The sequence below is a fragment of the Lonchura striata genome, chromosome 3, assembly GCF_050655825.1.
Source record: "Lonchura striata isolate lonStrDom1 chromosome 3, ASM5065582v1, whole genome shotgun sequence".
Classification (NCBI taxonomy): domain Eukaryota; kingdom Metazoa; phylum Chordata; class Aves; order Passeriformes; family Estrildidae; genus Lonchura; species Lonchura striata.
In genome coordinates this window covers 83,694,614-83,708,045 of record NC_140705.1, presented here as the reverse complement: position 1 = coordinate 83,708,045, position 13,432 = coordinate 83,694,614, and the positions used below count along the sequence as shown (strand labels likewise).

Sequence of the window (13,432 nt, the reverse complement as noted above, 5' to 3'; positions counted from 1 at the left end):
GTTTGTGTTCAAGACAAAAATCCAATTTCATATCCATCTGTCAAGCTGAATCTGCCCTGGCCATTTCAAAGGCTTGATGTTAGAAATGACAGCAGAAGCAATATCAAATTCTTAGTGTCTTCATTATCTTCAGTGAATGGCATTTCCATTTGGCATCCATCAAGAGCAGTGTATGAGAAACACCATGGTTTTTCCACAATTCAAGTCCTGGAAAATTTGACACCCATCTCCTAGAGGAAGGAAAGGGACAGGCACAGTATCTGACTTTTGTAGGTACACTGAAATGTACAGGCTTGATTCTACACCTTGAACTTTCTCAGACTTAGTGAACAACTATATATACTTCAGTATGAGAGAAAATATGAGCACTACTTGCTCAAAGATAATTTACCAGGAATCACATGTCTTAATGCTGTATATGAAGTGGCTGAAGCTACCTCAAAGTAACCATGATACACTCAATCTACCAAATGAAACATATAATGCTTAACACAGTCAATCTGATCTTTCTTCTCATTTTAATTTAAATGGAATTTTCAGAGAATCACAGATTATGCTGAGTTTGAAGGGACCCATAAAGATCATCACATACAAGTCCCAGCCCTGCACCACACCATTCCCAAGAATCACAACCGGTGCCTGAGAGCATTGTCCAAACACTTCTTGAGCTCTGCCAAGCACCAGGCTGGTGCTATGGCCAAGTCCCTGGGAAATCTGTAGTGCTCAACCACCCTCTGGGTGAAGAACCTTTTCCTTATAGTCAACCTAAACCTCCCCTGACAAAACTTCAGCTCATTCCACTATTGTAACAATCCCATCAACCAACAGACTGCAGCTGAGTTGTGCTGAATTGATGGAAGGAATACCTGTCCATGCCCCTCAAACCTGAGTTTCTACCTGGGCAAAAGAAGGTAATTTGAGTTGAGCTTCAAGATGGTCAGTAGCATTCCTGCAGGGACTGGTTCCTCCCCATACACAGCCCCAAAGGCAGCTTGCTGCACAGCCAGCAGCCATAGCACAGCTGGGAATTGGGAACACCCCACAGACCCTGCATCTGATGGTCCTGGGCAAGGGGAGGAGAAGGAGCTGGAATTTCAGTGGTGGAAGGACATAAGTCCACAGGAAAACTGGCTTTAGCAGGGAGGTCTACCCATAGATAAACTGTTTTCCAAGTGATGCAATCCTGTTACCATGACAGAGGGAAACCACAAACCCCCAGCAACATAAGTTTCAGAATCAGACACATTTATGTGTACTTTACTCCCTGTAAATTCAAGCAGCTGGGAGAAGGGTGGCAATCAACATCTAGGTCTGCCCATAGAGTTTAAGGTATCAGTGGAAACACAATGGAAGTATCAGACTGGTTACATGTTGTCTGATCTTTTTACAACTTCACCTGGCAACAACACAAAAGCAACCAACGAGGAAAACTTCTGCAGGTTTTGTGGCAGCGCAGATAATTGTACGAAAATAGTATGATTCAAATTGCAACAACCTAAAACCAAATTGTGGTACTTTCCTATTTACCTCCCACCCTTTCCCTTTACAATCTGATACACAGAAGTACTTAAATGTGCATTTAAGATCATAGTTATACTGCAGATTTTGCCAGGTCTAAAACCCAGGCCTAGGATCATGGGATTTCATCATTTGCTGGGTTTGTGTCTTGAGTAAACCAAGACAGCCACAACTGAATGGTGAGGAACAGCTTCTTGCAGCTGCCAGATTTCCTGCTGAAAGTCACTGCCTTCACAGCAGGACAGGCACCTCCAAAAGCATCTCCTGCATCAAAGCCAGGCTGCCCACTTCAACCACTGCTGCCACTTGTCCCTGCTCCCTACCCAGCACCAAAAGATTCATTTGCTGGCATTTCCGAATTTTCTTCTTCAGAGATAATCGGAGGACAAATCAGAACAGGTTTCAGCCCAAATTTCCACATGGTTTCTCTCATCTTTCATCCATATTATATGCAGGTGGAAAACCAGGCTTTGCTAAAACCATTAGATAGATTAAAAAGGTGCAAATGCTGCAGAGATAAATGCTTGGAGTCCTTTGCTAAAAGGTCTGGACCTCCTTTGTCATGGGGTTACTGAGTGCTTCAAGCTGCAAGCCTGAACACATACCCAAATTTCAACCTTTCAAGTAATGCCCATGTGCTTTTTGTTCAGTGAAAGACCCTAAACAGAACATGTGACAACTTTAGTGTATGTCTGCTACCCAAATAAAAATAAAGCAATTCTTACATGAGAAACAGAGAAATTTCAAACAGCTTCCTGATTCTACCTAAAAATAAAACAAGTATTTTATTTAGTACATAGGCTTTTGAAGTTTGCCAAACTATTCAATATCTCATACTCAGGCAGAGAGATAAAAACTCATCAGAGCTGAGATGATCACAGGATGAACCTGGCACAGGCTGCTCTCTTTCATATGCCCTCATGGTTTTTCTGCCAAAAATAAATACATCACACCACAAATGCTAGCTACTATACATTTTTCATTTAAAGGCAACTACCTTCTCTGCTCCAGTGTGCCATACAATATTTTTTTATCATTACTCAGTACCAAATAAGGTTAACTAGTTAGCAGTACCTGAAACCCAATAATTCCATTTAACCATTCGGATCCATTTGACCTGACAGAGCTGTGGTCTGTCACATGAAAAGCATGAAATAGTTTAGAGATATGTAATTCTGTTTCTAATCACACCAGGAAAGTGAAAACCTAGTAAAAAGGTAAAATTAGAGGCACAGGAGCACAGTGTGCACATGTACAAAAATATGTACCCAGCAACTACTCAGAATACACATGATTTTTTGGCTTCCATTACTCTGAGAGTGAACTTCAGTTCTTTCATTTCTAACAAAAATACACTCCTGAAATGCAGCCAGAAAATTACAGTGCCACATTGCTTAAAACTCAGGCAAAATTACTGTGAAATATTTTTACTATGCAAATTATTGTATCCACTATCAATTTCATCAAGTGACCCTACTGCTGAAGACTACATCCAACAACAAACAGCAACAGAAGCAAGCACAGAGTAAACCTATTTAAAAATCAAATTTATTTGATACTCCAAGTTACTTTAGAATACCAAAATACCTCAAAAATATTCATGTAAGCAGTCTAATGAAGATATTTGATGAAAGTTCATTAACCTTTTATTGTGTTTGAGGATTATATTTCAGAGCACAACTCTGAAGTCTTCAGAGTGTAAGACTGTGTGTGCAGAAGGAACAACTGGATATTTTAACCAGGCGAACAGCTTTGTATGGAACAAATAGGAACAAAACTAGTTTTAATTAAACAGAAAAGCACACTGTCAGAAGTCATTTTCATTACTTGTTTTTCCATAAAGGACACATTATGTGCTAATACTGCATAAAAGCAATTCCTATGATCCTTGAAGTGAACTGTTCAGCTGAGGAAATTCAGTTAATATTTCACTGGTAAATTTAGTTTCTCAAAGCAACATCATCCATAGTAAACAAAGAATGACTAGAGTTTCTCTAGTTATAATATTCCAATAAGTCATATCCACTTCCACAAGCATAAAAGCAAAGTGCTGGCATTTATATTTTTATATAACTATATATATATATTTTTTTTTAATCTGCAAAATGCCTCCTTTTATTTTAATAGCTAAAAAAATATCTTGACTGAAACACATTTGCAATGCTCATTTGGAAAGACTCAAGGCACAAGCACTTAACAGTATCTATATATTCTTAACTAATATGCTGAACACAGAGTAGAATTGAAAGTTCTATTAGTAATGTAAAATAATTAAGAAATGTCTTTCAAGGGAGCAAGAATAATGTAACAGCTTTTCTTTTCTCACCCATTCCTAGCACATTGCAAGCCTATTGATTTTAGTGGGTTTTTTTTTCCTTTACTCTAGAAAGGTCCTAAACTTGTATATTTAGATTTTGTACTCACAGTGCTTCTCTTTGATGTCCTTATATAACCAACAAGTGATTGAGCTCATAAAGTAAACTGATTAATATACTGGCTCTGATTATTTTTTTGTAGAGTTTATTGAAACCTTGTGATACTGCCATGGAAAAATCACACTTGTATCAAGTAATTTCAGAGTACCATATTTTGTATCATCATATACAGGCTTTCATTTCAATTCCGGTATTTGTCAGAGAAGTTACCACACCAACAACCACACATTTTTAAAATTCCAGTTCAACAACAACTGAAAAAACAGTTTGTATCATTGACATTGTAGCATAAACATATTCTGCTCAGTCGTATGTCTTCCATTTTCCTTTTATTTGAACAAAGCAAAAAAAAAAAAAAGGAGAAAAAACTATCTTTTAAAATTACACAGCTCAACTGGCAGATTAACAATGTAGAACAGTTGGGAAAAAAAGAAAAGTCTTTAACAAAATATAAGGGGTTTATAGCAACAAGTAAATTCTTACAGAAATACTGAGATAAAATCAGTTTCTGTATATAAAACAACTGAAGTTGAATTGAGTTTCACTCCCAAGTAAGATAAATTCATTTTCTAAAATAATTCTCAAAGTGTTGATCAATACAGGAACAGGACTGGGTTTGGAGAAAACTTTTCTTGTGGAATTCTCAGCATTTGCTTTCTCCACAAGCTGTTTTGGCTTAGTGTTTTAACACTATTTTAATTTTCTTAGATATCTCTTTAAGTTTGAAAAAGGTTTCTACTTTTAAACAAACAATCAGAAAGTAGAATTTTCCTCTGAGTTTTTTACAATCACTTCATTTCCCTTTTTCATAAAACAACTTTTCACTAGAAGGCAGAAATAAAATGACAATTCAGGATAAAAGATATTACATTTTTCACATTATCTTGAGTCATACATGTACTTTTCTCTTGAAAGCCCAGGAAAAGAAAAGGAAAAAATGTGGACTTTACTTAATAAAAGGTTGGTTTGCAAAATTTACTTCTGGTGTACTGACAAATTTTTAGTGAAAATACAAGGATTAGGTAAGTACATCTTGTTCAGAATAATTATTCATTTGTATTAACACAAAAAGTTTCAAAGGAAAAAAAGTGCTAACTGCAGAGAATAGCAGTCTATAACTATCATTGAAACCACCTTGCAGAAGCCAGATTATTCAATGCCATATAAAGACATACCTTTTTATCATATACATCTTGCCAGTTTACTCCAGCAAAGAAACTATGACGCATGATTTCCTTTGCATCATCTGGGCCTCCACCAAGTCTAAGGAGAGTTGGGGGGAAAAACCACATATTAAACTTTTATAGGGAGATCAAGTTATTGTTATGGTTGGAAAAGTGACTATTTCTTTTTGACTATCTGGGAACAATTCTCGCCCAATTAATATGAAAATTTAATAAGAATTCTGGCAATCTCAAGAGAATTCGTGGGAGTACCCATGCCATGGTCTGTTCTTTTTGATTATTCCAACTACAGTGTTCGTCACTGTCCATGATGAGCTTTTTAGTAATTAATTAATTTTAAAAACATACTTAACTTTAGTTTGCTTGAAAGCCCAACTAATGTCCTGGCACTATTAAAACCCAAACCAACCCAATAATGCTGATACAAAATTTTGCCAAAGATGTGCCAGGCACTGAATCAGTAATGACATGTGCATCATTTTTATACAGTGTTCACTGCTGTTGCATCTGGGTGCTGTAACAATTAACCAATTACCATAAAATAGTTGCAATCTGAGTCAATTAGTATAAATTAATAAATTGTAGGCCTGCTGAGAAGGTTATTTAAAGGCCATTGTAAATAACCACACTGCTCACTGTGGCCCATAGCTTGCCAAAGAGAGACTCTGCCTGGTAAATCATCCTAGGAAGTGGATTTCACCTACTTTGGGTGAACTTGCCCAAGGTGGTTTGAGCTCACAGAAGTGGTCACTGCTGCCAAAAGAGGAGTGTCCTGCCCATACCTCTCTTCTCTCACTTCTATCTACAGCATCATTTCCACTTGATGACTGTGAGCAGAATCAGCTCCCCAGCCTGGACAAAAACTAATCCTGACATGAGAATAGAAGAAAGAACTGGCCATTTTTTATTGCATTAGCAAGTCCACTTCGACTTGACAAGACGAGTGGGATCCCTTGAGCTGCTGTTGTTGGTTGAGAAATAACTCCACATCCAGGGATGGGAACCTCTGTCCTTCTCAACAGCACATTGACTTTCAGGACTGCTCAGCTCTCATCTAACTTCTCCCTGAGATTACCCAACAGAAGCAGCAGGAAAAAAGCTACTCTTAACTAAATAAGCAGACCATACATGCTAAATTTTAACAAGAAGAGTGACAAAAACAGTGTGTGTTTCATTAAAAAGATCTGCTAAAGATATAAAGGCAAATTCTAAAGGAAAGCATTTAAGATAAATTTCTTTCTAAAGCATTTATTGTATGGAGGAATAATTTACACAACCAAGAAAAAAGTCTGTTTTGATATTACCCTGCTGCCAAATTTCAAAAATATTCTTGACTACTACGTCAGTCTTGCGATAACTGAGTGTCAAGTTATTCTAATTTTCAAGCTGTATTCCTCCTTGTTTCTCAACTACTCATTGTAAAATTCTCTACATCTTGGCAAAACATGGCAGTTAGCCTTCAGTCTCCAGACTTCTCTCAATATCTTCTAGCTGCTCACAAAAAGGCCGAGTTGTGTTAATCTCTGTGTTCCTCCCCTATTTAGCATTAGCTAGCACAAGAACTTGAATATAAATAAGCTTCTAAATATAAGTCTGCAATAAACTACTGTCTGGGAAGATTAATTACAAAGAAGCATCTTTCCAATTCTAAAGGTTAATATATTTGATGGGTCAGATTATTTGGAGGTTAAAAGCATTAGGACTTGCTACAGAAACATAGTTTTACTCTACTCTGTATTTGTCTGCCTGGTCACAGTTTGCTTTTCCTGCATACAGTAAGTTGAGCTGGAGCAGACAAGCTGACCATTTGCTCTGTCCTGCCTGCTGCACTTGGCTGCATTCAGGCAAATCCCTTGGAGAAACACAACCAGTCCTGCCCTGAGTGGCTGCAGGCAATGCCCACTACTCAAAACTTCTTGAGAACAAGCAGCGGCTGAAGGAGGACTAGAGAAGAGAGGCAGACAAAATCTGCTGCCCCAAAAACATGCCAAGAGACTCACAAGAATGACAAAGATATTGCAGGGGGGAAAGGTACCTACAGATGAATCCCACTGATTTACAAAGTCAGAGATTTTAGAGCCATGGAAGACTGGACACTTCTGGTCCAGGCACTGGAAAATGGCTCTCCTGGGCAACAATCCCAGAGGGAAAAGCCCACCACAAAAGAGCACAGACAGCAGCTTGCTTTCAAACTGCTCCCTTTAAATTTAATTCCAGTTGTATTCTTTAACAAATTATTAGTTTAATGGTCTAATATGTGATTTATTTATGCGCCCTAATAAATGTAGCTGTGGCTGCCTATGTACCTCTCCTGCCATTACCATCACCAGAAATAAGTGCTACATTCCCCATGATTCACTGCAGTGAACTCAGGATTAAGTTACACTGGGAAAACCAATTGAGATCTTTCCCTTTGTTCTTAATATTTGTTCTTAACCTGAAGAGATCCCTGTGTTTGCTGTGAATGATTTAAAAAGTTTGTCTTCCACAAGCTTTTCTTCCTTTTGCTGGTGAAATTCATGTTGCAAATTGCTGCTGGACTGAAAAAATGGAAATCTGAGACTGCAGGGCTGTGATTAACAGCTCCTTCAGCCAGGAAGGCCAGGCACCATAGTCCTATTTTTACATTACCCAGCACAATTAGAGTATTTATTATGCCTGTATAGCAAATTGATTTCACTTACCGCTTATTTGGATCCTTTATCAGTAGGCCTGATAGTAACGATTTTGCATCTGCAGATAGAGTTCGAGGAAATTTAATGTCCTCCATTAATATCAGTTCAAATAGTTTCTCATGATCTTGGTTGTAGAAGGGTAATCTTCCACACATCATCTCATACATGACCACTCCTAATCCCCACCAGTCCACTGCACGGCCATAGTCATTATCTTCTAACACCTGAGACAGAAATCAAAAGCATCTTTAAGACATAAACTATTTTGTACACCATCATGTCAGTCTGTTTGATGCATCTCTATATGAATGTGTTTCTGAGACTTTATTTTCACAGTATGCTAAAAGGACTCTCAGAACCTTACTCAAAACTGCAGCACTGACTCACACACCTGAGCTCACTGAAATTCCAGCCTTAGCAGGCACTGCATTGGTAAAACCAAATTAAAAATTGACAATGACCTGCTCCAAACAATCATGACTTCTTTTTACCTTTTCCTATGTCCTCTACCAGGCCATTAATATCATCCACAGCTTTAGAAAGAGACACTAACAGGTACTACATGAGCACTAATGACTCAGTCAGAAGTGTGAAGCATCTGTTTGCTCAGTCACTTCCCTCTCTTTTACCCTACCTGTCTAAAGTCTCCAATTTAGAACCAGTTTAATCTTAGTAAGAGACATTTCCTTTCTTTATAATCTTTGTTAACATCAGAAGTCCTCAATGCCTTTCTCCTGCCAGTTTCATTACATTCCATTAAATAGTCCTAATAGGTGAACTGTGCCAATGCAAAAAAATATGGCAGTGTTTATACAATACTATGTTTACTACAAAATTATGCTTATAGGATATTATATAAACACAGAAACTGGTCAAGTTTATACAATTTGTTAACATAATGTCACCAGTGTTTTGTACCTAAAAACAACATTCCACCGCCCTTCTCCCAGCAGTGCCAGAGAACTGGAATAAGAAATTTAAGCAGTGTGTCTTGACCTTAATACACCTTCATATTAAATTGCAGACATGAAGACAACATAACAGCAGCATTCATCCATAAAAATCATAATAAATAAGGAAATTGAAGGTTACTGAATATATAATTCTAATTTCTATTAATTTCTAGTAGATCATGCCCATTCATACAAAAAAGTTGAAATAGAAGTCAGGAAATCTTAAAACAACTGTGTATGTCAAATAGCCAATATTTGCTGCAGAGGAGTTATCAAAAAACTTTAAAACGGGAATCAAAAAACATTAAAAAACTGTTAAACAGAAAAATCAAGGAAATGTGACTAATACAAGTAGAAATACATTTATAATAGAGAATTGTTACTGTATCACAGAAGGCTAATTCTGAAAGGCAGCACCCTATGACTGATTTTTTTTAAAAAAAGAACAAACTAAAAACAAACTAATCCAGAAATCAAAATACTGTTTACAACACACAGACACATGCAATTACCATCACAAAGAGCTACTCCAGATTCAAACTGTAAGTTTGAACAGTCATTTAGATATCTGGTTGTGAAAGTAAATCTTTCAGTCTTTAATGAATAAAGCAACCTCTACAAGATCAGAAATAACTTTATCCATAAGTAGATTATCTTCCAATTGTCTAAAACTGGTACTAGAGGGGTGTTGAGCTCATTTCTCTGCCTCTCCTCTTGCTCCCCCAGTAAACCCAAGCCTGCTTTCAAGTATCTGGGATGTGCTGTTAGCAGAAGCAACATGCAGTCTGATCCAGTATGGCAAACTAGGAAATCCCACAGTAATTAATGCATTCATACTGCTACTTTTCACTGTCCTTAAGGATTAGTAGCAGAAACATGATGAAAATAAGTATATTAAAAATCCTTCTTGTGTATATAAGATTAAAAAGCATAAATATTAACACATTAACACATATGATTTACAACTGTGCCAAAACAAACAGACTTATTACATCATTGATATTTCCAAATAAAGAGTGAAATTTTGGAAAGTGTAAAATACAACAAATTATCTGAATAAGTACATATGACAAAACTAACTAAAATAACTCTTGCATTTTAAAATTAATTAAATGTTTTATGAGTTGGAGCATATTGCAAGCTATTTGCCGAAAAAGGGTATATGAAATCTGTGACTCTTGTCTTTAAATCATTGCTTCTTCTGCCACAGAATAAAAACATTATATATTTTTCTGCTCTAGCTATTAGCACTGTTACTGTTTTTCTCATCTGTACAGTTAATCATTTCTTTTGAAGCTAGCAAAATACATAAAATTGTGAGACAGTGGTAGATTCTTTTCATGAGTAAGCTGAGGTGTGGCTTCCATGTGTGGCTTATAAAAGAAGGCAACAGGAAAATAAAAAACACCATTCTCTGAACAAGGCAAATCACATGGCCAATAGCTAGAGCAAATTGTACTCACAGCTTTACGTAATTTATGCAGGACTTTACCTAATAATAATAAAAAGTATGAACAACCTTTTGCTGCATTCCCACAACAGCAACAAAGCAGTGGTACAAAGAAAGAGCCAAATGTGATTTTTAACCTCTTTTTACATAAAATCATAAAAAAGCATAAAAGCTGGATTAACTGCCTCCCAAACCCACATATCACCAGCCGGGTTCTCATCCCCAGCTGGCAAAACTGGCAACTCTTTATTTTTGTTTAAATACCTGGTTTACAGCCAGCCAGACAAGCAAGAGCATCAAAATGGTTTCATTTAGGCAAAAGGAAAACAGCCTGAAAATAGGCTAAATAAAACAAAATACATCAACTTATTTTAATATAAATGCAATGAAATTGTACATAATGCATTCACAGTGAAGATACACTATTATTTCCTTTAAGTAATTTCAAATCTTTGTGGTATTTAGACTCTCCAGGTTTTGCAGACTGTGTCAAATCAATGGAAGTGAAGTGCTGGAGTCCAGCAGCTCCTACAAGCAAATCTATGCAGTTAGGGCAGGCATGAGAATATGTCTGTACACACTGCCCTAGCATTACAGAATCCTTTCCAAACAGGCCTTGGATTTGAGGGAGTTGGCTTTAATTACATTAAACATAGGTCAAGAAAGCTTCAACTCAGTGCTAAAATGAACATGAAATGTAGCTGCAGTCTTTGTGCCTACAAATAAGTCAAGCTTTTGCCCACCATGAAGTAGACACCTGCTTTTAGACAAGTCTCCTCTGGTTTTGAAGAGTGATGCTGCTGTCTCTCCAGTAGCTGTGGCATATCCTTGTATATGTGGGGTACCAGTCTAAGCACCTGGCCAGGCACAGACACCGTGGCAAGTTTGATCCTGGACTCTGTATGCTGCCCTTAAGAGCTGCCTCTACCACTAGCCAATGCTTGTCCCTTGCTATAAGGACCCTCATATGCCTTGTATCAACAACCCAATCCCTTCATGGTCACACAGCAGGACAGGCAGCAGGCCCACCAAAACCATTGTAGAGGGCACAAGGTCAACCACTCTGTACCTGCAGTAAAGCAATTGATGTTTCCTGGCAGTACAACATAAGGATCACACAGAACTCATGTGCACAAAAGAGCACCTACATTGATTACATACTCAAATCAGGCAGGTTTCCACACAGTAAAGATGGACTTATATGTTTTCTTCCACAAAATATGTTTAAATAGTCAAATTATTCAGATTTACTATTTCCCTTCCTTTGTCCTCTTATGTACAAGCAGTGCCAAAATCCAAGCCAAGATCTAGGTGAGGTCTTAGGAGAAGAGCTCCAGCACAATGTGACATAAGTGTGTGGGTAACATTTATAGTCATCCACCCCTAACACAATCACTGTACCCAAGTGACTTCCCATCACTGAGTAAAGCAGGTGGACTGGCTGCAGTTCAGTCTGGATGATACCACAGATCATGGGAAATAAAACTCAAATAATTGCCATCATTTTTACAACTTGGGGAAATCTTACTCCACTTGTTTTCAGGGCTCTAGTTCAACAACTGCTTCTTTCAGAGACAGTGCCAGCCTAATCCAGGCTCTTGTTTCTGTTCTCTCACCACAGCTTCCCTTACCTTGTCAAAACTATGCAACACACTACATCAGACATCAGAAACAAAATGGGGAAAAAGTTTCACCCTAGATTATTTTTCACCTGAATCAAGTTTTCTGACCTAAGCCACTCAATTGCCATGTGGAGAGTTGCACTAGCACAAGTGAGAACGTGGGCAGCATCAGGTGTGGCATTGCTGCAGAAAGAAATGCTTGCCAATCTCTATCCCAAAGTTGCACTGACACAGAAGTTACACTGGCTCTGCCAGTTTTTTCTGCACACACAGACAGCTGTAACAGCTGTGTTCACTTTAGGGTGACAATTAAGGCCCTGCTTCTCTTCCCAACTTGCATTTCTCTAAAGCACTCCAGCAGTACAACAGGGTTCCAAAGAGGGCATAAACTCATTCCTGCACTGAAACCACTACAGTTTTTACAGGCATTGTAGCTCCTCTAACTCACACCTATGCCTGCAGTGCAAGGACACAGCCTGGGTTTATACAGGTGCTTTTATAAACAGCTGCAAAGGTGCCAGTGAAGTTTGTATTTTCTCTTCTTATAGAAATATGCAAAAGGTTAAGTAACACACACATACTTTCTAACAAGCAAGAAACATTAGACAGGCATCGCTGCCAGGCATTTGCACGTACTTCAGTGCTTTTATGGATCTTTGAGAGGCTTTGGACAACATTAGAGCTTCAGCTCAGGCAGAGCTATTTATTCACTTTTAAAATTTATTCAGCTATTAAAATTTTCATTTGTTTTGTGCTCAAAAATGCCACAATACATTTTTTTTTTTTTTAATTTACTGAGATAGTAGTAACCAAGTGAAAACAAAGTATTCTGTAGTGATTCCACTGTCTCTGCACACCTTGGAGTTTCTGGACAGTATTACTAGCAGTGACCAAGTATAAAATGGGATAGTGCTTTGTACACAGAGCAGTCTGTAAAGCCCTACATACAAAATAAACAATTCAGTTCACAGACCAACCTTTGCCATTATAATGATTAAGACAACACAAGCACTCTGCAGGACTGCTAAGATCGCAGTAATTAAATAATGTTTTTCCCAAACACATAATAATTCTTTTTTTTGGCAAGTAATTACAGATCAATGAAGAAAAATACTTGTATTTACATTTATTGACCAAAAAAAGCACTATCTTATTTATCTTATCTATTCCCCAATGCTGGGAAGCCCACTGTCTTGTACTTGAAAAAAAGATTGTTACTACCACTGGAAGTTTTCTCTTTCCCAGAAAACAAAATACACAGAAATTGCTTCTTCCTTTATTTCACCAATGGCTGTAGACTTTAATCTTTAGGTTTATTAGTCAATACATCTCCAGGTCCCTTGCTTTACACATTTCACTCCTTTAAGAGCCTAACATACAGTCCACAGAATTTGATGTACATTTAATTTTATGGTGAAAACCAGTGAAAATATATATTTTATTATCTTTATTGCTTCAGTAGCTAAAAGGTGAAAGGTTTTTTGGAGACAACAGCTAGAGACATATCTGCAAACTCCTATTTACAAGGGCTTGGGGCAGAGATATGGGAGCAGCAACTGAATGCCAAAGAGAGGTTGATGCGCATGCAATGCTTT

The 13,432-nt window shown here is 37.5% G+C and overlaps 1 protein-coding gene across 10 annotated transcripts in view; it reads right to left on the bottom strand.

Annotated features, from left to right (window-relative positions):
* The window catches only part of AKT3 (AKT serine/threonine kinase 3), a 146,170-nt gene that overhangs the window by 8,482 nt on the left and 124,256 nt on the right, over positions 1–13,432 (bottom strand). For 9 of the 10 annotated variants that reach the window (XM_085575547.1, XM_021550423.4, XM_021550426.4 and 6 more), the window contains 2 exons: positions 7,822–8,036; positions 5,129–5,216 (listed from right to left, as the gene is read on the bottom strand). In XM_085575547.1, the coding sequence (XP_085431673.1) occupies positions 5,129–5,216; positions 7,822–8,036 (303 nt within the window). The remainder of the gene's footprint in view (positions 1–5,128; positions 5,217–7,821; positions 8,037–13,432) is intronic. The other variant, XR_014953834.1, reaches the window with a different exon arrangement.